General features: G+C 46.5%; 1 protein-coding gene across 2 annotated transcripts in view; it reads right to left on the bottom strand.

The window, feature by feature from the left end:
• Positions 1 to 1,553: 1,553 nt before the first annotated feature.
• The window catches only part of OTOA (otoancorin), a 60,105-nt gene continuing 41,004 nt past the window's right edge, over positions 1,554 to 20,654 (bottom strand). For both annotated transcript variants that reach the window (XM_060123176.1, XM_060123177.1), the window contains 8 exons: positions 19,811 to 19,940; positions 16,557 to 16,744; positions 15,111 to 15,266; positions 9,160 to 9,302; positions 8,804 to 8,940; positions 7,839 to 7,936; positions 4,641 to 4,836; positions 1,554 to 2,138 (listed from right to left, as the gene is read on the bottom strand). In XM_060123176.1, coding sequence (XP_059979159.1) covers positions 2,068 to 2,138; positions 4,641 to 4,836; positions 7,839 to 7,936; positions 8,804 to 8,940; positions 9,160 to 9,302; positions 15,111 to 15,266; positions 16,557 to 16,744; positions 19,811 to 19,940 — 1,119 coding nt within the window. In that variant the 3' untranslated portion in view covers positions 1,554 to 2,067. The remainder of the gene's footprint in view (positions 2,139 to 4,640; positions 4,837 to 7,838; positions 7,937 to 8,803; positions 8,941 to 9,159; positions 9,303 to 15,110; positions 15,267 to 16,556; positions 16,745 to 19,810; positions 19,941 to 20,654) is intronic.

Raw genomic sequence — 20,654 nt, 5'->3', positions numbered from 1 at the left:
TGGGAGTGGGACCTGCGCCGTGACCTGCTGCCTTCCTGTGTGCAGAGGACTGAGCATTTCAACCGCAGACCCCAGGGGTCCTGCAGGGCATAAGCCGGATTTGTCTTCCTGCCTGAGGCAATCACCAATTATATGTGCTGTGAGGCAAGCTGGCCTCCCGCCAGAGGAGGAGAGGACGGGATCTACAGAAGCTCTCTCTGATCTAACTCATTAGAGAAGTTCAAGAATACCCATCCAGGAGGCAGCACAGGGCAAGATAAAAAGTCAGGATTTAAATCCTCACTACCGGAGAGGCCTCAGACAAGGGTTTCTTACCTCTCTCGGGCTCTGTCCCCTCATCTGGAGAAAGGGAGCCAACAGCATCCACCTGGCAGGATCGTGATGCTGATGACATGAGCTAATGACACAGCTAAAGCCCTCAGAGGCAGACTTAGCCTCCCAAACAGGACCTGCTATTGTCATCCACGACGGGAGCACAAGCCAGGAATGAAACCAAACACAAAGGATCAGAAGGGAAAGTGAGACGCAAAGACTACGTGATATTGGCAGCGTGAAGTCCAACGCAAACGAGATTGTTGTTATTGTTCCTGCCCAGGATAATCCAAGGCTGGAAGGAAGTGGGAATACTGAGCGAGGTCCAAGGCCCCTCCGATGGGAATCCAGGCAGACACATTCTCACCCAGCGTCCCTCTCCAAGCGGCTGGTCCAGCCCAGCTAAACTGGGGCTCGAGTTTGTAACAAGACAAACGATCTGTGCTAGAGAAGCAGCATTAGTGGCCACTTCCCTGCCAGGATGAAAGAAAACCGGATCAGACCCCAAGTAACACCCGCAGGGCCACACCCCGGTCTTTCAATTTTCTGTAATAATCACATGTGACATCTGAAAACACACCAGCCTCTATAACATCTAGCTATGATGCTGTTTAAGCCCCACCCACCTCTGGTGGAGCACCAGAGGTTTCTGGACACTCAAGCAGGCTCTTCTTGTCTCCAGATGAGACGTCTACTGTGGATGTGACCAGGAAAAGGGCACAGAACGTGCTGGTGGCAGCACAGAAGTACTCAGGATGCCTAAATTGCCACGTAAGTGATGTGGTGCGAAACAACTTTGTTGGCTGAATTTGAGAAGGCATGACAGCTGGGAGGCGGCAACGCACCCCTTCCTGAACCAAAGGCCAAGAGCATCCTGCGAATTTCCAGAAGTAACTCCATCCCAGCCTCCAAAAGGATTGGGCCAGAGGGTGCGTTTGTTCTGCTATGCCAAAATCACAGGAGTGACTGGCTTACACAGTTTATTTTCTCTGATTTCAACCCATCCTCAAAGCCCAGAGCAACTTAAAACAAGAAGAGCCACCACCTCCATCAAGAAAGGAATGTTTTGAAAGTTTCACCGATAATTCCACAGCCATTCACTCAGCCGCCTCCCAAGGAAATGGAAGGCATCTGGAAAATGTATGTTAAAATTGATTCAACGTTGAGCCATGTTAACTGTTTTAATTTCCAAGCAATGCCATGCCCACCAAAACATCAATTAGTCCCAGCAATCAGGCAGGAGTATTGGCGTCTGTTGCGGGATTCATTTATTTCAGCTCTGCGAAGTATCCAAGAAGGAGAAATCCAATGCACCCCATAGCTCCAAGGAGGGGAAATTAAGCCAGAATTGAAGCCATATCAGGCCCTGGCAAAAACGGCGCCTTTGCCTGCACCCACTGCTCTCCGGCATCTCCCTCTGGAGGGAGGGCAGTGACTTGTACCAAGGTCTTCATGCTTTGACAGGAAACACCCCTCCCTCCCCAGCTTCTCTGTCTCCAAGCTGGAAAACTAGGGAGACTGAAATGAGGCAGAGAATGCCTCCCCGCTGAGGACACGAGCCAGGTTAAGAACGTGCGAGAGCATTTTCAACAATTATTCTTCCTTTTAGCGCCTCTTCAATTCCAAGGCCCCGGGGTCTCCCTGCCCCCACTGAGGCTCTGAGTCGGGGTGCGGGACTCCCACCGTCTGCAGCGCCCACGGTCTCCACGTGCCCTGGGCGGCTGCCTGGGCCCCAGGGCAATGCGCAAATGCCACTCACCACACGAGCCTGGGCATCAGGACCAGCAGAGGGCAGCCCAGCCCAAGACCCTGGGAGACCCAGGCTCCTAAAAGGAAACAAGACAAGACAAGAGTGCACAGGAGGTCTCAGCAGCCCGCGGAGGGTGGACACACCACTCCCTGTGCCTCTCCCTGAACCACTCACTAGATCTCACCCAACCTTGGTTTGCTCAACTCCTAAACAGGAATAATGACCCCAAATTGCAAGGGACGGAAAGGCGAATTAAATGAGACTGTGTGAATCAGCGACTACCAGAGCTGCCTTAATCATAAGAGTCACCTGGGGAGAATGCTAAAAACGCAAATTCTGGGATCCTCCCCGGGCAAGCTCTGATTCGGCAAGCCTGGTACCAGGCCCAGGGATTTGGAATTTTAAGTATCACTCCCAGATGATTCGGATAATGAAGCAAATTTACAAAACAAGAGATTAAGTGCCTGGCCCACTGGAAGGGTTCACCCAGCTGCCAGCCCCAGCTCAGGCCTGTGGGGTGAAAGGAAGGGGAAGGAATCTAGGCTTCTCCTGCCTGGCGAGCATCCATCAAAATTACACATGCCCAAACCCTCTGACCCAGCAATCCCACGTGGAAGAGTTTACCCCGCAGATATACTTGAACAGATGCAAAGTACATAAGGTCATCCGCCGCAGCACTGCTCGTAACAATATAAAAATAGAAACAACTGAATTGTCATCTACAGAGATCCAGTTAACTACAGTTATGCCGTAGCCAGAGAAACAACAATCGCACGGCTCCTAGGTACGGATGTAGAGCTACCTCCGAGGTACACTGTCAGGTGAAAAATGCCAGGCACAGAACAAAGTATATAACAAGTTTTGTAAAAGTGCAGGGATAAACTATGGATATGTGTAGAGTATCTCTGGACAGATACACAAGCTGGTGACATTGGTTGCCTCTGGGGAGGGGAACTGGGCGACTAAGGAACAGGGGATGGGGGAGATAGCTCACTGCACACCTTTTCGGACGGTTCGTGTTTTAAACCAGGTGCATCGCCTATTGTGTGCGTTATATAACATACACAAAACACTGTAACATTTTAAAATAACTTTTAAATGTATGCATATTATATTTCAATGAAAAGGCTTTAAGATGATAGTAAGTGGCTCTGGTTTGCAGGTGCCATGTCTGGCCACTTGTGGCTGCAGAAATTGGGAATCCCCCAATTTGCTATCCCCAAGGGAGGTGGGGGCAGACCTGGAGACAACGAAGCACCAAGCTTCGCTCTCTGGGTTTCTGCACTCACTCTTCCCTCTACCTGGGACACTCTCCACCTGGCTGGGTCCATCTTCTCTTCTCTTGGTCTGCAGCTTAGGAATCACTGTCTTCTGGAGGTTTCCATGGCCGCTCCCCGCTTTCCCAAGCCTAGGTAGCTGCTTCTCCCGAGCATTTCCTGGGGGCCTGTGTCCCCCCCCTCACAGCACTCCTTGTACTGCCTCATGGTCGCCGGGGAGCAGCAGTTTCCCTCACCCCCATGCTGGACTGGGAGTTCAGAGAGGACAGAGGACACGCCTGGCTGGTTCACAGTTGCCTCCCCAGAGCCCAGCACCAGCTTAGTCCAAAGGCGGTGAGAAGTGGGAGAGTGAGGGGAGGGGGAGAGTAAGGCAGGCAGGGAGGAAAGACAGGAAGGAAAGCCACACCCCCGGCCCCTCTGTCTCAGCTCAGCCCTTAGTCACCACCACCACCTTCTGCTGCTTTCCTCCCCTGGTCTTACCAGATTTGAAATCTTCTTTATTTATGAGAGAGCCTTACCTGCCTTACTCACCTCTGTATTCCCTGCTCCTACCGCAGGCTTGGCACATAGTATTAACAGGTGCCCAGTATATGTCAATTGAATTTATTAATTAACACTGGACGGTGAGGAGGGAGGAGTAAAGGAACCACTGACAGGACTTAAGTCCTAAAAAATTCTGATTCAGTGGGTTCTGGGTGGGGTCCACGGGACTGGCAGTATTTAAAAGATCCCCGGTGGGGCTTCCCTGGTGGCGCAGTGGTTAAGAATCTGCCTGCCAATGCAGGGGACATGGGTTCGAGCCCTGGTCCGGGAAGACCCCACAGGCAGCGGTGCAACTAAGTCTGTGCGCCACAACTACTGAAGCCCGCGCTGTAGAGCCCGCGAGCCACAACTACTGAGCCCACGTGCCACAACTACTGAAGCCCGCACGCCTAGAGCCCGTGCTCCGCAACAAGAGAAGCCACCGCAATGAGACGCCTGAGCACTGCAACAAAGAGTAGCCCCGCTCGCCGCAACCAAAGAAAGCCCGCGCGCAACAACGAAGACCCAACGCAGCCAAAAATAAATGTTTTTTAAAAAAGTCTCCCCCCGTGATTTTAAAGTGCTCTGGAGTTGAGAATCATTCACATGTGCTCGGTAGGGCCTTTGGATTTTTCTGGGAATGCAGGATCTCCAAGGACTGTCAGAGAGCCCACCCTGAATTTTAGGAACCTTCCCGCTGCCCCGGGTCTGGCAGGACGGACCAAGGGACTAGGAAAGGGATTAGGAGTGGGGGACCGGGCTGGGTCTGTCCGGCTCACCTGGAGGAGAAAGAGAGGCGGGGGTCCGAGTGGGGCTGGCGCTCGGAGGCGCGTCCAGCCAGGAGCGCGTCTTGGCGCCATCTAGCGCCTGCTGGAGGCTCTGCAGCTGCAACATGCTGAGCTGCCGGCGCTGGGCTGGGGTCACGGCCGCGGCGTTTTCCGGGCCCAAGAAGGCGATCTGCTCCGCGGACAGCTCCTGCAGGGGAGAGGGGGCAGCGCCCTCAGAGGCGCCCCTCCGCGGCTTTCGCAAATCTCGGCCATCCGCCCAGCACCCGCACACCTTCGTCGTACCCATGTGCTCCTCTAGGATTTTTACTTAAAACCAGATCACTCTTTCACTACTAAAATAAACTTATTTTAAAATGAAAAAAATTTAATGGAAATTTCCAAAAGTGGAAAATTGGAATGACTCGCAAGAAGTACTCATTTAAAATATGCCATAATAAATAAAACGACACTGTTGAATTGTAGCTCTATGTGTTGGCCAACGATGTCTGAACCTGAGGCCTCTTTAAAAACAGAAAAAAAAGGGGATTTAAAGTGTTATAGAAGTGTTAAATACATTTTAGCTCCAAATCGAGACTTCCTCCTCCAAGTAATCAGTAGTAAAGGAGAGGTGAAAAGGTGACAGTGTTGTTTAATGCAGTGCAAGGTTCCACCCCACCCCACCCCCAATGCTTCAAGTCCCCCACCTGAGAAACATTGATGTGGAGGAGAAAACACACACCTAAAAGGCAAAGACCTGAATCTGTGTCCCAGCTCTGTCACATAACAGCTGTGTGACCTTGGGCAAGTTTCATAGCCTCTCTGGGCTTTTGGACTAGATGTGGGATGGCACAGATAACTCGTCTCCTAAGTGATTCTAACCCTTGCTGCTGAGTCCTGTGAGGGCTCAGCGAAGGGAAAGTACAGTAATCCATTAGTGATGTCTGCCACGGACACCGGAAATGAGAAATTCTGCGGAGAGCAGAAGTCCTTTGAAGGCCCTGAACAAGATGTTTTCTGAAGTCGCTTCCATCCTAGAGAGGACTTGGTGACTAGTTCCAGTAGGTGTGGAATGAGATGGGATGGCAGGGGGCTCTAAAGTCATCCTGCTTATTTTCTAAGGGCCCCACAGATTCTGAGAAAGGGGGTTCTGCTCCTTCACCCCATCGTCTTCTCTCCTTCACCTTCTTCTTTCCCGTCCAGGTTGATGCTTCTCTGGAATCATGTCATGCCCCTGCTTAGAACCCTTCCCTGCCACCTCTCCAGGCCACAGCTCAAGCTCCTGAACATGGTAACGAGCGCTTCAAGCTCTGGGCCCTGCCCACCTCTCCAGCGTCCTCTGCGCTCGCACCCTTCCCTCCTGGAGAATGGAGGCCCATGTCTGCAGCCCCAGAAGGCAGCACCTCCTTCTGCTGGAACATTGTTCCTCTCTCTCCACCTAGCTAACCCGCCCTGCAAAATTCAGCATCACCTCCCCCCACCACAAACACACACACACACACACACACACACACACACAGAGGACATGCTCTTCTGGCTTACACCTTACGTCTACCATTAATATAGAGTCTGCATTATAAAAATTATCTATTTTTCCAATGTTGCTGCTTGCAACCCACAGGCCAGATTGAATCTCTAGGCCTATTGCACTGTGTTTTAAAATATGGATTCAAAGTGGTTGCCAACATTTAATTATCAGGAGATTTCACATGAAAATGAGATTTCTGAATTCTGATAAAAAAGGAAGATCCAGCAATACTTGGCCCACATTGTCACACTGCATCAATGTGCCAGAGATGAGAAGCAGCTTCCCCAGATTTAGACAGGGCTCTCCAGTTCACTCCAGTCCCTACCCTGGCCACTGCACTCCCTTATGTTACTTTTCAAGCCCCTGAGGGCACTGTGTTATACCCCTTCACCAGTGCATCCCAGGTGCACCAGCCTGGAGCCTACATCCTAGTGCCTAGGCTGGAGCCTACCACAATGTAAGTGGCCACTAAGAATTTTTGGAGTAGGTAAGCTACAGACTGCATTCCAAACAAGACCAGGAGAAAGTGCTCAGCAACATGCCAGCATCAAGAACCAAGCTGCCTACCCCGTGCAGAGCCCCCAGAGGAGAAGCTCAATGGCATTAAGGACTCTGACTGACTTATTTCCCCTAAACAGCTATCACACCTGTTCTGTGCTGGGAACTGTCCCGGGTGCTGAAGCGGTTCAAGGTCCGCTCTCTTTATTAAAATGAACCAATGATGTTGCATCATGGGAGTTTGTCTAGCCTCCTGTGTGTGCCTTATCCAGTTTTTATGGACAGAATGTGTTTCCAAGTTACACAGCGGGCAAGAACACCAGCGTCACTCCACATCAGAGCAGACTGTCCCCACCAAACCCTCTCCTCATCTTGTACATGGACAGGAAGGAAGGACCTCTCACTGGATACCCTGCTTCCCTAACCTCAGTTGATCCAACTCAACCCTCTCAATTTTTTCCATAGCTGTTTGTCACCTGTCCTACTGTGGCTTCCTTAACACTTTTCTTAAAATCAATTAAAATATTTTACTTAATTTTATTTTAAAAGGAAATGTTATACAGGAAATGTTATCCCTCATCTGCAGTTCTGAAGTCCAAAAAAGTCAGAAAACAAAGTTTTTTCCAACGTTTAAGACAAACTTATTTGCCAGCAAAATCTGATCTAAATTGATGTGAGACCATTTATAGTCTCTACTTATTCCAATTAGTGTGATCTGTCACAGATTTCTTCACAGAAATATTAATGCATTGGCTTACAAGGTGCTTCCCCAGACACTGCTGAAGGTATTAAGTTACAATACTGTAGTTTCACAGAGTGATCTTCCTAAAATCTGGAAAATTCCAAATTCTGAAATATATATATGCCCCCAAGGGTTTTGGATAAGGGAATATGCACCTGTCACACCATCATAAATAGAAAATCAGTACCAGTGGCTACGAAGAGCAGGAAACCGTAAAAATAGATACAATTAAAAGATAAATTTAAATTGAAGAAAAAAATACTTAAAAAACAAAAACACCTAAAATTATCTTGTGATCCATCCACTGTTGGCACACAGCTCTCCTCTGGCCCTATTAGCAGAAGGCTGGTTGCAGGTCCCTAGACTCCAAGGCCCACCATCTGCCTCCCTGTGTGATTTGAAATAGGGTCAAGCTCCCATTCTCCTTGAGGAACTGAGTACCTACTTTGAATATCTCATCAGGAAGGCATCTGATTGCTGATGGCTGGAAATATGGCATCAAATCCTTGTCAAGCATTCGGAGCTCTTCCTTACTTAATCCAGCTGGGGAGAAAAAGGAATCATGAGGGTTTAGTTCAAGCCATCAGAACTCCATTTGTTTTATTAATGGTGCTGCATAATGTACAGATCTGCGTGTTCTAGGCAAACATCTTTCCTTACAAAAGTCCCTGAGAATCACACTGGGGAATCAGGTTCCTTAATCAACTCAGGAAAAAAAATGTGGGTCACGTTAACCCTGATTGGTCTCCTACAAGGAGATGTACGCCCGGAAGGAGCTTCACTTTACACAAATTTCAAATGGTGTATAAATCTATTTTGGAGCCAATTAAATAACATTCTAAACCACTTTAGCTAACAAAAATTACCAAGAGAGCTTGTTTAAAAAGCAGACTTGCAGACCCCACCCTCTGCAACTTGAAGTCATGAAATCTAGGTTCTACCATAACTCTATAGATAGTCACTACACGTGGTCAAGGATTCTTTTTTTTTTCAAGACTATATTATTTAACCTTTATTTTTTAACATCTTTATTAGAGTATAATTGCTTTACAATGTTGTGTTAGTTTCTGCTGTATAACTAAGTGAATCAGTTATACATATACATATATCCCCATATCTCCTCCCTCTTGCGTCTCCCTCCCACCCTCCCTATCCCACCCCTCTAGGTGGTCACAAAGCACCAAGCTGATCTCCCTGTGCTATGCGGCTGCTTCCCACATTTGGTAGTGTATATATGTCCATGCCACTCTCTCACTTCGTCCCAGCTTACCCTTCCCCCCACCCTGTGTCCTCAAGTCCATTCTCTACGTCTGCATCTTTATTTCTGTCCTGATTCTTTCATTATTTTGTTTCTGTCCCCAGATTTAAAGTTGGAAAGGGAGAGAAAGGCATACTCAAGGTGTCTCTTACCTGCAATGGTCCCAAGCTCCTGCAGGACAGAGCTGGACCACTCGGTGGGCCCCCCAAACACAACTTCTGCCTTCCTCTTAAACTCTGCCAAGACGTGGGTGCTGCAGACCAGGGTCCCAATTCTGGCCACCACCACCCTGGTTGTGAGGGAGGATGTAGTGTGAGCCTGGGAGACGCTCCGGCCAAAAAAAGATATGCAGAAGGTTTCAGCACCAAAAAATGATCCAGCTAATCTCACTCCCTATTTTAGCCCAGAAAAGTTGCAAAGCATGAGGAAGCAGAAAACATCTTGCTGAATGAATGAACGAACGAACCAATCAATCATTTGCTATTTTGCACACTAGTGTTTTGGTTACCTGAATTCTGAGATCTTTATAAGTGAGATTTCGGTGATGTTCATGGCACACAGGGTTGCACCAAGTCCTACTAAGTGGAAGCTCTTCAGATCCTGGACACTATAGCCTGAATCCTCCAGGAACCCTTGCAGAATGGATTTAGCCTATAAAAATGTGGGAGGATAGGAAATGAACTATCCAGGGATGACCAAGACCCCAAGGTCTGAGGGGATAACGGAGCCAGCCTCCTGACTGATCGCCCGCCCTACTCCTCCGAACACACTCCCCACTCCAAATCATCCCAGCCGCTCATCCAGGTTAGCCTCCTGAAGGTCCTGCTTCTACGGAGTATGTCCCCTGATCTATGGAGGCATCTTTAGGCCGTGAAGCTCTCGTGTCCTTCACCAGTATTAAAGACACCTATACCTTGTGTCTGTGTCTGCTGGCTTATTCCCTTCATCACTCATGACCTTCACATAGTTTGGTCATTTAAGTTCTTCTGCATCAGGATCCAGACTTTTCCAGCAACAGTTGTCACAACTTTCTGACCTTGTAATTTTCTGCCTTTGCACCTTTTCTCAAGTCAGCGCCTCCATCTGAAATGCACCTCCTGCATTCCCAACTGTTAAAATCCGACCATCCTTTTATTTGGGAGTTCAAGTCAAATGTTACCTTCGTGAAATCTACCCTGAAATAGGTTTGCCTCTCACTCTTCAATTCCAGGGAGTAGTACGTTAAATCCTTTGGCATTAAAAAAACACACAGGAATCTCTTCAATGAGCTTTGCTTTAGGGGCTGATGTGTAGTGTAGGGTCCCTGTAATTTTAGTATAGTGACCATTGATTATTCATGACCTGCCCTGGAGAGCCAGACCTCCTACTCTCTCACTTCATGTGGTTCAATTGGAGCTAACTGCATTCGGAGTTCCAGAGGTGATGCTATGGCCTAGTCCTGGCCAGTCAGTTTGTCTCTTAGCCTGGCTGCAGTGACTGGTTCTACATTAGGAATGTAATCCAGTCAAAACCAACCAGGACTTTGGTTGGAGCAATTAGAAGAGAAGAGCTTTCTTTATTGTGGACTGGACCTTGGAAGGACAAACACCTGAATCTGCTAGAACTCAACACATGGAAAGAAACTGCCTCTGGGGACTTCCCTGGTGGTGCAGTGGTTAAGAATCTGCCTGCTAATGCAGGGGACGTGGGTTCAATCCCTGGTCTGGGAAGAGTCCACATGCCATGAAGCAACTAAGCCTGTGCGCCACAACTACTGAGCCTGCGTGCCACAACTACTGAAGCCCGTGCGCCTAGAGCCCGTGTTCCGCAAGAAGAGAAGCCACCACAATGAGAAGCCCGTGCACCGCAACGAAGAGCAGCCCCCACTCACTGCAACTAGAGAAAGCCCACGCACAGCAACTAAGACCCAATGCAGCCAAAAATAAAATAAATAAATAAATTTATTTTTAAAAAAAAAAAGAAAAGAAAGAAAGAAACTGCCTCTGAACAAAGCCCACGTAAAGGAAAGCAGGGTCAAAAATTGGTGTGATGGGCTTCCCTGGTGGCGCAGTGGTTGAGAGTCCGCCTGCCGATGCAGGGTGCCCCGGTCCGGGAAGATCCCACATGCCGCGGAGCGGCTGGGCCCGTGAGCCACGGCCACTGAGCCTGCACGTCCGGAGCCTGTGCTCCACAACGGGAGAGGCCACAACAGTGAGAGGCCCGTGTACCGCAGGAAAAAAAAAAAAAAATTGGTGTGAGATGGCTTCCTGACAGTAGTGTTGAAGCCCCTGGATCCAGCCATACCTTAATTCCACCCTTGACCTTCTCAGTTATGGGAGTCAATTCCATTCTTGTTCAAGCCACTTTGAGTTGGGTTTTCTGTCACTTGTAACTGGATTAACCCTGATTAATTTGATCCAGATATGTTGGATCTGAGGAAGGACCCAAGTCAATCTCTTGAAGATGAGCTGTATAATTGTCTGGCTCCTCAGGGCTCATGGAGGCAGATGCAGAAGATTACAAAAGGGCCAGAGCTCACAAGGCAAAGATAGGGAGGAGACCTCCAAGGACGGACATCTCCTGAATGGAAGTGAGGGTCACAGGGATACAGTGAATCTTCCCGTCTCCCTTTAATCTCCCATCCCATCACACACTATAGATCACTCCAGCATTAAGAAAAAGTATTGCCAAAGATTGCGAAACGCTGAAATGGGATTCCACTTTTCACGTGGCTGTTGTCTCTCTATCCCTCAGGTCTGTTTAAATGCTACCTGCTCAGAGAAGACTTCCTGGATTCCCCCATCCCAGGTAGCTTCCCTCCCCACTATTTCCATGAGCACCTTGTCCATTTTCTGCTTATCACTTATCAAAATTTATTAAATGTTTCACCTTGATCACTCAACTTTTCGTCTGTATCACCCAGTAGAATCTCCAAAGACAAAGACCATAGCCAGCGAGTTCACTCCTCCGTCCCTAGTACCTGATACAATGCCTGGCCCATATTAGGGTACTTTGGGAATAATAAGTACTCTTTGAATGAATGAATGAACATCGGAGTGAGTGAGCTGTAGAAGCTGTAGGCAATATATACTCCTTCGAAATGGCATCAGATTATTGCCGTCATGTGATGGACTGGCTTCAGAGAGATTTCCCACGTCTCTGCAAACTGGACTGGTCAGTGTCTTCATGAAGTTTCCCCTCAATGATTACAAAGCTCACAGGTACTGTAAGTGAATTTCAGTAACACAACGTTTAGATTTAAATGTCTTTGAATGGCAATGTGCATCCAAAGTAATAATAGCTAATATTTATTGAATGCTTACTGTATGCCAACACTGTTTTGACCATTTACACATACTATCTCATCTAATCCTCACAACAACCCTGGGAAGTAAATATTAATATTATCTCTATTTCACAGATGAGGAAACTGAGGCACAGAGAGGTTAAGTAACTATGCCAAGGTTACACAGCTAGTAGATAATGGTTCTAGGATTACAACCTGGGCAGTCTGACTTCAGAGCCAGTGAAGATGTTTGGGGATGAAGGAAAGATGGAGATTCAAGTTAGCTTTTATTAAGTCTTCATAATCAGGTTTCATTCATTGACTCACAGCAATCTGTGCCCCCCCCCAACCATCAGGCATGCCCATTTTAAAATGAAAGTGCAGAAATACAATTCAAATAAAATTACTTTGAAGATGTGATATTAACTTGTCCTTGCGACTGGAACCTGGAAAATGCAAGCTTGGCCTGCACGGTGATAAGCTACAATATATTTCCTTGAGTGACTGGAGCACTGTATCTGTAATGATTCCAAGACAATTAATACCAGCACTTTTAGGCAATATTAACCACTGAAAAGTGAATAGCTGTAAGATTTCAATCTCTCTGTTCATCCCTCTGGCTTCTATAGTAGTTTTTTTTTCCCTTTATATTGGTTTTTAAGCTGAACTATCTGTTAATGTAGTTCCGCCAGGTCTGACTATTAATCTAGAAACACGCATTGAAGCGTTTGATCGGGAGCTGAAGTTGAGGAACTGACTGCAAATGATATTTGCAAATGTTGATTTCCATATCCTCTTCAAACATATTGATAAATCTCACTGCCATCCATGGGAACTGAAAACTGGTAAAAAGGGAAAGAGATACTCTGGGTTCTAAGTTGGATATATTCTTCTGTTTTCTCCCAGACTGCGAACAGAATGACTTTAACATTGGAAATGTGATGTGGCACTTCTCAAACCAGTCAAAACCAGTTTTAGTGTCACGGAACCCCAGGATTGTAGAACGTCAGAGTAGAAGGAACTGCAGACTTGGGGGTCCAACCCCCTCACCTTGCAAATGAGGAAGGTGTTAAACTACCAGAGAGGGAGTGTGACAATGACAATATGCTGATGAAGACAACTAATTTTTGTTGACTACTATGTCGCAGGCATTGTTCACCATATTTAACATGTATTAACTCACTTAATCCTCATGGCCAGGACCTCCACGTTACCTAACTCCAGGGGGGCACAATTCACACCATGTTCTCTTTGAATGGTACCACCCAGAGTCATGTGACATGGCAATCCTGATTACAAAAAGCTCATGAGAGTAGGGGCCATGCCTTGGTTTTGCTTGCCCAGCGTCCATTCTCCCTTTGAGAACACCATGCTTTTCCTTTGGTGAACCACCTGTGCTCATTTCCTCTTGCTGCTGTAACAAATTACCACAAACTTAGTGGCCTGAAACAACATGGATATATTCTTTTACAGTTCTGGGGGGTCTCAAGTCCTAAAATGGGTCAGCAAGATGTGTTCGTTCTGGAGGCTCTAGAGAGAATTCATTTCCCTGCCTGTTTTAGCTTCTAGAGTCTGCCTGAATTCCTTGACTCAGAGTCCCATCTTCCATCTTCAAAACCAGCAGCACTGCACCTTCAAATCTCTCAGTGTGTCCCTTGTCCCTCTGCTTCCACTGTCACATTGCCTTCTGTATCTGTGGTCCTTTCTAAGGACCCTTGTGATTATGTTGGGCCCACCAGGATCACCTCCCATCTCAAGGTCCTTAACCTACTCACACCTGCAAAGTCCCTTTTGCCACATAAGGTAACATAGTCACAGGCTCCAGGGATGCGGATGTAGACATCTTTGGGGATTGTTATGACACACACGCTCCCCGTCCTCAGTACATATGGTCCTGGTGAGATGGATTCCACTCCCTGGTGTATGCCAGGCCAACCCACATATTCTAATCCTGACCAGATAGTTTAGGGCCGGGCAACTGCATGATTGGAGTCAATGCTGGGACTGTTTGAAAAATTAATGAGAAAGGGGCACTTTTTTCTGGGGTTGCTAATTACATGGTATATAAGCCTAGCGCTGGAGACAACAGCTGAGGGAGGGCTGCCTGAGAATGAAGTTAACACGGAGCAACTAAGACTCTCCTTTCTAGCAATACAGTGGATTAACTGCCCTCCCAACTGAAACAATTAAATTCTGGACAGAACTTCTTCTTTAGCCTGTGAAGAATTAACTGACACAGGAATCACCCTCTCACCATGAAGTGTGAACAAAGTATATGAAACAGCTGCATTTAGACACTGGACAGCAGGGAGCACAGGCCTATAATCCTGGGAGAAGGAAGACAGATCAGGTGAGCCCCACAATTGCCCTTGCTCTCTGCCCATAGGCAGCTTCCAGGCTATGGAGCAGGAAAGGGAACCCAAAAAAGCCCAGCGGTCAGGCTGAGTTGAGGATACAGAGATCCAAGTTCAGAGAGGCCAGGGATCCTATAATTTGTTGGGCAAAGTACTGGAGAGAAAGAAACTGCACGGAGAAAGAGAGAGAGCTCCAGAAATCTGCAGAGAGGTCTTCTCAAGTCTGGCTGAGTGCCGGTCACATGCAAGGAATGAAACTCCACATAAATATCAAAAAAGGCATCAGAAAGCCGTAGGCTGAACAATTCTCAGAGCTCACATGGAGCTGGAAAGAGTTCACATTCCCACCAGCCAGAGAGAAGAGGTCCTGAAATACACGGAGCATTGGATAGAGTCCTCAGAAGAATCATGTCTCAGTGATGGGGATAAATTAACCACAGAATAAAGCTCAGTCTAGACTCACCCTTATAATGCTCAAAGGGAAGCCTCAAAATGATCATACTGATCTAAAAGTAATTTAAGTGTATGTCAGAACAAAGCCCAATACTCTTTAAAGGAGTACCACTAAATTGGGTGGGTGCGCAAAGACGTAAAATGTACAATGCCCATCAGCCCGCCAAGATTACTAGACTTGCAAATAAGAAAATATGACCCATAACTATGGGGAAAATTAGCTAACAGAAAGAGTCTCAGAAATGACAATTATGATGGAATTAGCAGGAAAGGTTTTTAAAGCTATTATTATAAATACTATTAAGTATGTTCTAGGACGTAAAGGAAAATATACACAAAATTAAGACAGAAGTAGAATATTTGAAAGGTCCAGCAACATCTACTTACCTGTCCTGGGGTCCACTCTGTCTGCTGGCTGAGGGAAGCCACAGTGTCGATGGAGCTGAGATCCAACTGCTCAAGCTCGCTCTCAGTAAGAGCCAGAACGATGCGCCCCAGGGAGACGAGATGGTACTCTCTCCAGTACGAAGGCGTGTCCCAAACCTTCAGGTGAGAGAAAAAGCCAGATTAGACTATTATTTTTTTTAACAGACAAAAGACATGAACAGGAAATTCACAAAAGAAGAAATAAACATATGGGAAAAGTTCAGTCTCAGGCATAATTAAAGAAATGTATGTTAACAACAATCAAAGAACAGTAAATTGGCTGACCATTGGACAAGGAGTAAAGAGAATTGGAAAGATATGGGGTACAGGATACCCCCATTTGCTGGTGTTGAGAATGTAAATCGGTACATGCTTTTTAGAGGGGAATCTGGCTACATGCATCAAAAGCTTTTAAAATATTTAAACTCTTTGACTCAGAAATTCCATCTCTGGGAATCTAGCCTAAGTGAGTAATAAGACAAGTGGCCAAAGAAGTATGTATAAATATGCACCTTGAGGCCTTAAAAAAAATAAACAATCTAAAAGTCTACCAACTGGTTAAATAAATAAATAAAAACCAGCCATAAAGTATTATATAGCTATTTAAAATACTGATATAGATTTATATTTCTGATATATAAAAATATGCACTATACACTGTTGGTGTGGACAGCAAGCTATTGAACAGTAGGTGACTGTGATGCTATATTTTGTAGCATATATACGTATGTATGAAATATATAAATATACTTTACACACATACACAGAAGTCTGGGAAGCTTCAGATGAACGTACCAAAATATTAACAAGCGCTTACCTCTGGGTAAAAGATTAGGACTGATTTTCTTCTTTATTATTTTCTGACTTTTCTACAATAAACTTGGATTACTCATATAAAAAAATAGAGTTGTCATTTTAAGGAATTTAATGTCTTAACCCCACAAGGGTAACTATACAGTCCACAGCCATCCTAATAGCTGAAACAAGTGATCTTTACAAAGATGGCAAATTACTTCTAGTCATCTTTTTATTCCTTTCTGCTCTGTTTTCAGGTGAATTTGCAACAGGTTCTGAGAAAACCTCCTGCAAGCAGCAGTGGGGTTCTCCGAGTGGAGAAAGAAAAGGCGCAGTTCCTGGAAACCACCTCAGTCAGAGGCACCACGGAATTTGATTTACTGAACCTACCTCAGATGCCAAGACACATCTCATTCCCGGCCAGAGCCCTAGGAGGGAGGAGCTAGAAATCTCGCCGGTGCGGAGATCACAACTATGGCTCTGAACTGATGCAGCGAGATTTCAACAAGATGACCCAAGTGAAAGTGAAAGACAGGGGTCTGTGCACAGCAGGGCTGGGACCCTGTGTTGGGTTTCCCTCTGTGAGTGCTTCCTCCCTGAGATGGGCTTCACCTGTACTGCCTTCTCCTTCAGGGTCCTCAGCTGAGCTGGGCTGAAGCTCCTGACGGCCCCCAGCAGCTCCACGCTCCTGAGGAACGCATCCTCCCCCAGGCAGAGCAGGCCCTCGGGGGCCCAGCAGGCGTTGGCTTCAGCCAGCTTGATGATGTCATTGGAGGAGGGAGCCGAGACTCCATGGCAACCTGAGGAATGAGCGACATGGGGAAGGAACAGAGGAAAGAGAATTTCAGGAAATGTGAGTCTGTTTCTTTATTGAAATGAGTAATGTTGTTCTCCAATCGGATTTATCCATGAGAAATAGCGTAGGGTAGAAACTGAGCTCAGGGACTCAGGGACCAGTTTGAATCCCACTTGTGCCATTTCTTCCGAACGAAATCATGGAAATGCCAACTTTTCGCAAAGCCACAAGCACACACACAGTAGGAGCTTTGCATCATTACGACTGGACTGCTAATTGCCTTGAGGGCAATAGGAGGTGGTAGTGAACAGTTCTGGCTTTAGATTCAAATTCAAAGCTATTTAACCCCTCTGTGCCTCAGATTCCTAGTCTCAGATTCCTAGTCTATAAAATGAGTATAAAATTACCTCATAGAATTTTTGCGAGGACTAAATGTGTTATTATTTATAAAGCACTTAGAACAGCGCCAGGTATACAGTAAGTACTCAATACATGTTAGCCATTTTTATTATGCCACCTCCCATAGCCACCCCATGCATTTGAGTTTGCAACCCAGAGTTAAGGTTTCCAGAATTATAAGGAAGGGGCGCTCCTATCTAAGTGTGGAAAGGGAAGATGACTTGCCCTCCATAAAAATCTTGGTGGAGGCTATGGCCTTCCCATCCCAGGACAGAGGAGAAATGGGTCTCTTACATTTTCCTTGGCAACAGGAGAAACCCATCCATATGAGTCCTGAGTTAGCTGAACCATACCTAGTCAAACCACTTTCTCAGCAACACACAAATGAGATATTGTCTTTGCTAGCCCAGATGTGCCCAACCTGAGAGAAAACCTTTGCCTTAAGAGCAATCCTGGGTTTCTTATCTTAGGAGCTGACGACCCCTGATGCTGACAGACTCACCAGAGCCACCTGGGGCTGGGCATTTCCCAAGCCTTGTGGCCATGCCCCTTTCACTGCATCGTAAATGGAAATTCACTGGACTCTAATCAAGAGGCAGAACTGGACCAGGTCAAAGGTACATGTCTGGTCCTCAAACATCTTTATCACAACCCACTTGGAGGAGACAAAAGACCCATCTCTCCTAGACTCCCTTTGCCCCACTTTCCAATGAAAGCAGGATTCAGTGAAAGTACAGAATTAGAGAACAGAATGGTTTAAAAGTACAGCAGAGATTTGGTCTTATCACTTCCTGGGGCTTAGAATAGGGCCTGACACATAGTAGGTATTCAGGAAATATTCATTGAATGAATCAACACACACAAAAATTAACTAAAATAAAAGCAAGTAGTAATTCTGCTAATCCATTAATGACTATAAGCACAGCAGTAATTAATACCCAGAACCAACTAAAGAAAACTCCAATTAAGCACTGGAGCTAAGCACATCCTCCCCCAAGGGCGGAAAGTCTTACTTTCACGTATCCACAGGCAGAGAGTAGGAGCACGGCGACATGACAACCGGACTGCTAGGCAGCGAGGACCGTACGGGCTAGTGGTGAACATCTCCTGCTTTGGGTTCAATTCCAAGAGCTGCTGTTGACTAACTCTGAGACTTTGGCCAAATCTCTTAATCCCTCTAAACCTCATTCTCCTTTGTTAAATGGGAGAAAGCAAACTGCCCACCCCATAGACAGAGGTGAGGACGAGACAATGCACGGAGAGGCGACGAACATCAGACCGATCACGACATTTCCGTGCTCGATACCACCATGAAACCCCACCTTCGGGTCTCCTTTACAAGGAGATAAGACCCCACTCCAGCCACACTGCCCCTCATTCCTCCTTCCTCCCCCACTCCTGTCACACTCCTTCTGCCCAGAAGACTCCAACTCCAGGTCCCCACTGGGCCCGCTCCCACACTGCCTTGGGCCTTTCCTCAAACGTCACCTTAAGTGAGCCCTTCCTTAACTGTGCTCTCCTTTCAAATTACAGCCCCACATCCCACGCTCCCTGACTCCTGTCCTTTGCTTTATTTTCCTTCTTGATACTCATCACACGACATACTACGTACTTCACTTATGTCTGTAATTTATTGTCTGGCTACCCCCAACCCCATCTGAAAGTAAGCTCTATGAGGGCAGGGGGTTTTGTTTTGTTCACACAGTCAGTGCTCAAAAATTATTTGTTGCAGGAAAGAAAGTAAGCACAGATTACTTTTATTATTACAATTATTCTCGGGTCTGGTTAACTTTGTCCCCTCCTACCTGGCACAAGTCTGCTCTCAGTAGGTGCACAATAATACTTGTAATCGTATCTAATACTTACTGAGCATTTCCTACGTGCCAGGCACTGTTGTGTACATGTTTATAGGTTTAAAACCCACCAACCTTCACAATAATCTAATGAGGTGGGGATTTTCATTATCCCCATTTTACCGAGGATAAAACCCAAGGCACAGAGAGGTTAAAGAGCTTACCCAAAGTCACACAGCCCATAAGTGGCAGCCCTGGGATCCAAATCCAGTCAGCCTGGCCCCAGCACCGCAATTCATAGCCACACAGCCATTTTGGTCCTTAAATCAATTGTTTTGAAATGTTTGTTGCACATGTTCACCCATTAAACCTACTTGCCTGGGTAAGGAGTGCAAGATGTGATTCCAAATCACTTTACAAACATGTAATTCCGGGCTTCCCTGGTGGCTCAGTGGTTAAGAATACGCCTGCCAATGTAGGGGACATGGGTTCGGTCCCTGGCCCGGGAAGATCCCACATGCCCAAGAGCAACTAAGCTCGTGCGCCACAACTACTGAGCCTGTGCTCTAGAGCCCGTGCTCTGCAGCAAGAGAAGCCACGACAATGAGAAGCCCGCGCACCACAAGAAGAGTAGCCCCTGCTTGCCTCAACTAGAGAGAGCCCATGCGCGGCAATGAAGACCCAACACAGCAAAAAAAATAAATAAATTTATTTTAAAAAAAAAAAGATGTAATTCTATGCCCTGTGGATTTTTGCTACTCTACTGCTTTGCAAACATTGCATCCAGTCCCCTGGACAAGGAGTCCTCTTGAAGCCAGGGACTTAACCAAAACACTGCTGCCATGACAACGGCCTCAGATACCCCCAGAAACACTCACCAGGGCTGCGGTCAGAGGTGGGGCTCTCCTCACTGCTGTTCCGAACAGATTCAAAGACAGCCTGGAGGAATTCTTTGGGGGGCAAAGTCCCAGCCATCTTGGAAGCTGTTTGCTGAAGGATGTCAGGAAACTGTGCAGGGCAGCGAAGATGAAAGAGGAGGAATGAATAATAATTAAAGCACATGAAACACAGACTTAAATCAGAGTGTAAACTGGAACACTGCTTCACTGCCTCCATTGCTTTTTTTCTTTATGCAGGCATACGTCGTTTCATTGCACTTTGCTTGACTGCACTTGCAGATACTGCATTTTTTATATATTGAAGGTTTGTGGCGACTCTGTGATAAGCAAATCTATTGGCACCATTTTGCCAACATTTGCTCATTTCATGTCTCTGTGTCACATTTTGGTAATTCTCACAATATTTCAAACTTTTTCATTATTATGATATTTGTTATGGTGATCTGTGATCTGTGATCCCTGATCCTTGACATTACTATTGTAATTGGGGCACCACAAACCGTGCCCATATAAGACAGTGAACTTGATCAATAAATGTAGTGTGTGTTCTGACTGCTCTACCGATAGGCTGTTCCCATCTCTCTCCCTCTCCTCATGGCTCACTGTTCCAAGACACAAGTATATTAAAATTAGGTCAATTAATAACCCTACAATGGCCTTTTAGTGTTCAAGTGAAAGGAATAGTCACAAGGCTCCCATTTTAAATTAAAATTAAAATGATTAGGCTTTGTGAGGAAAGCTTGTCAAAAGCTGAGACAGGCTGAAAGCTAGGCCTCTTGCACCAAACAGTTAGCCAAACTGTGCATGTAAATGAAAAGTTCTT

This window comes from Lagenorhynchus albirostris, chromosome 15 (assembly GCF_949774975.1).
Source record: "Lagenorhynchus albirostris chromosome 15, mLagAlb1.1, whole genome shotgun sequence".
Taxonomy (NCBI): Eukaryota; Metazoa; Chordata; class Mammalia; order Artiodactyla; family Delphinidae; genus Lagenorhynchus; species Lagenorhynchus albirostris.
This window is presented reverse-complemented; position numbering and strand designations above follow the sequence as displayed.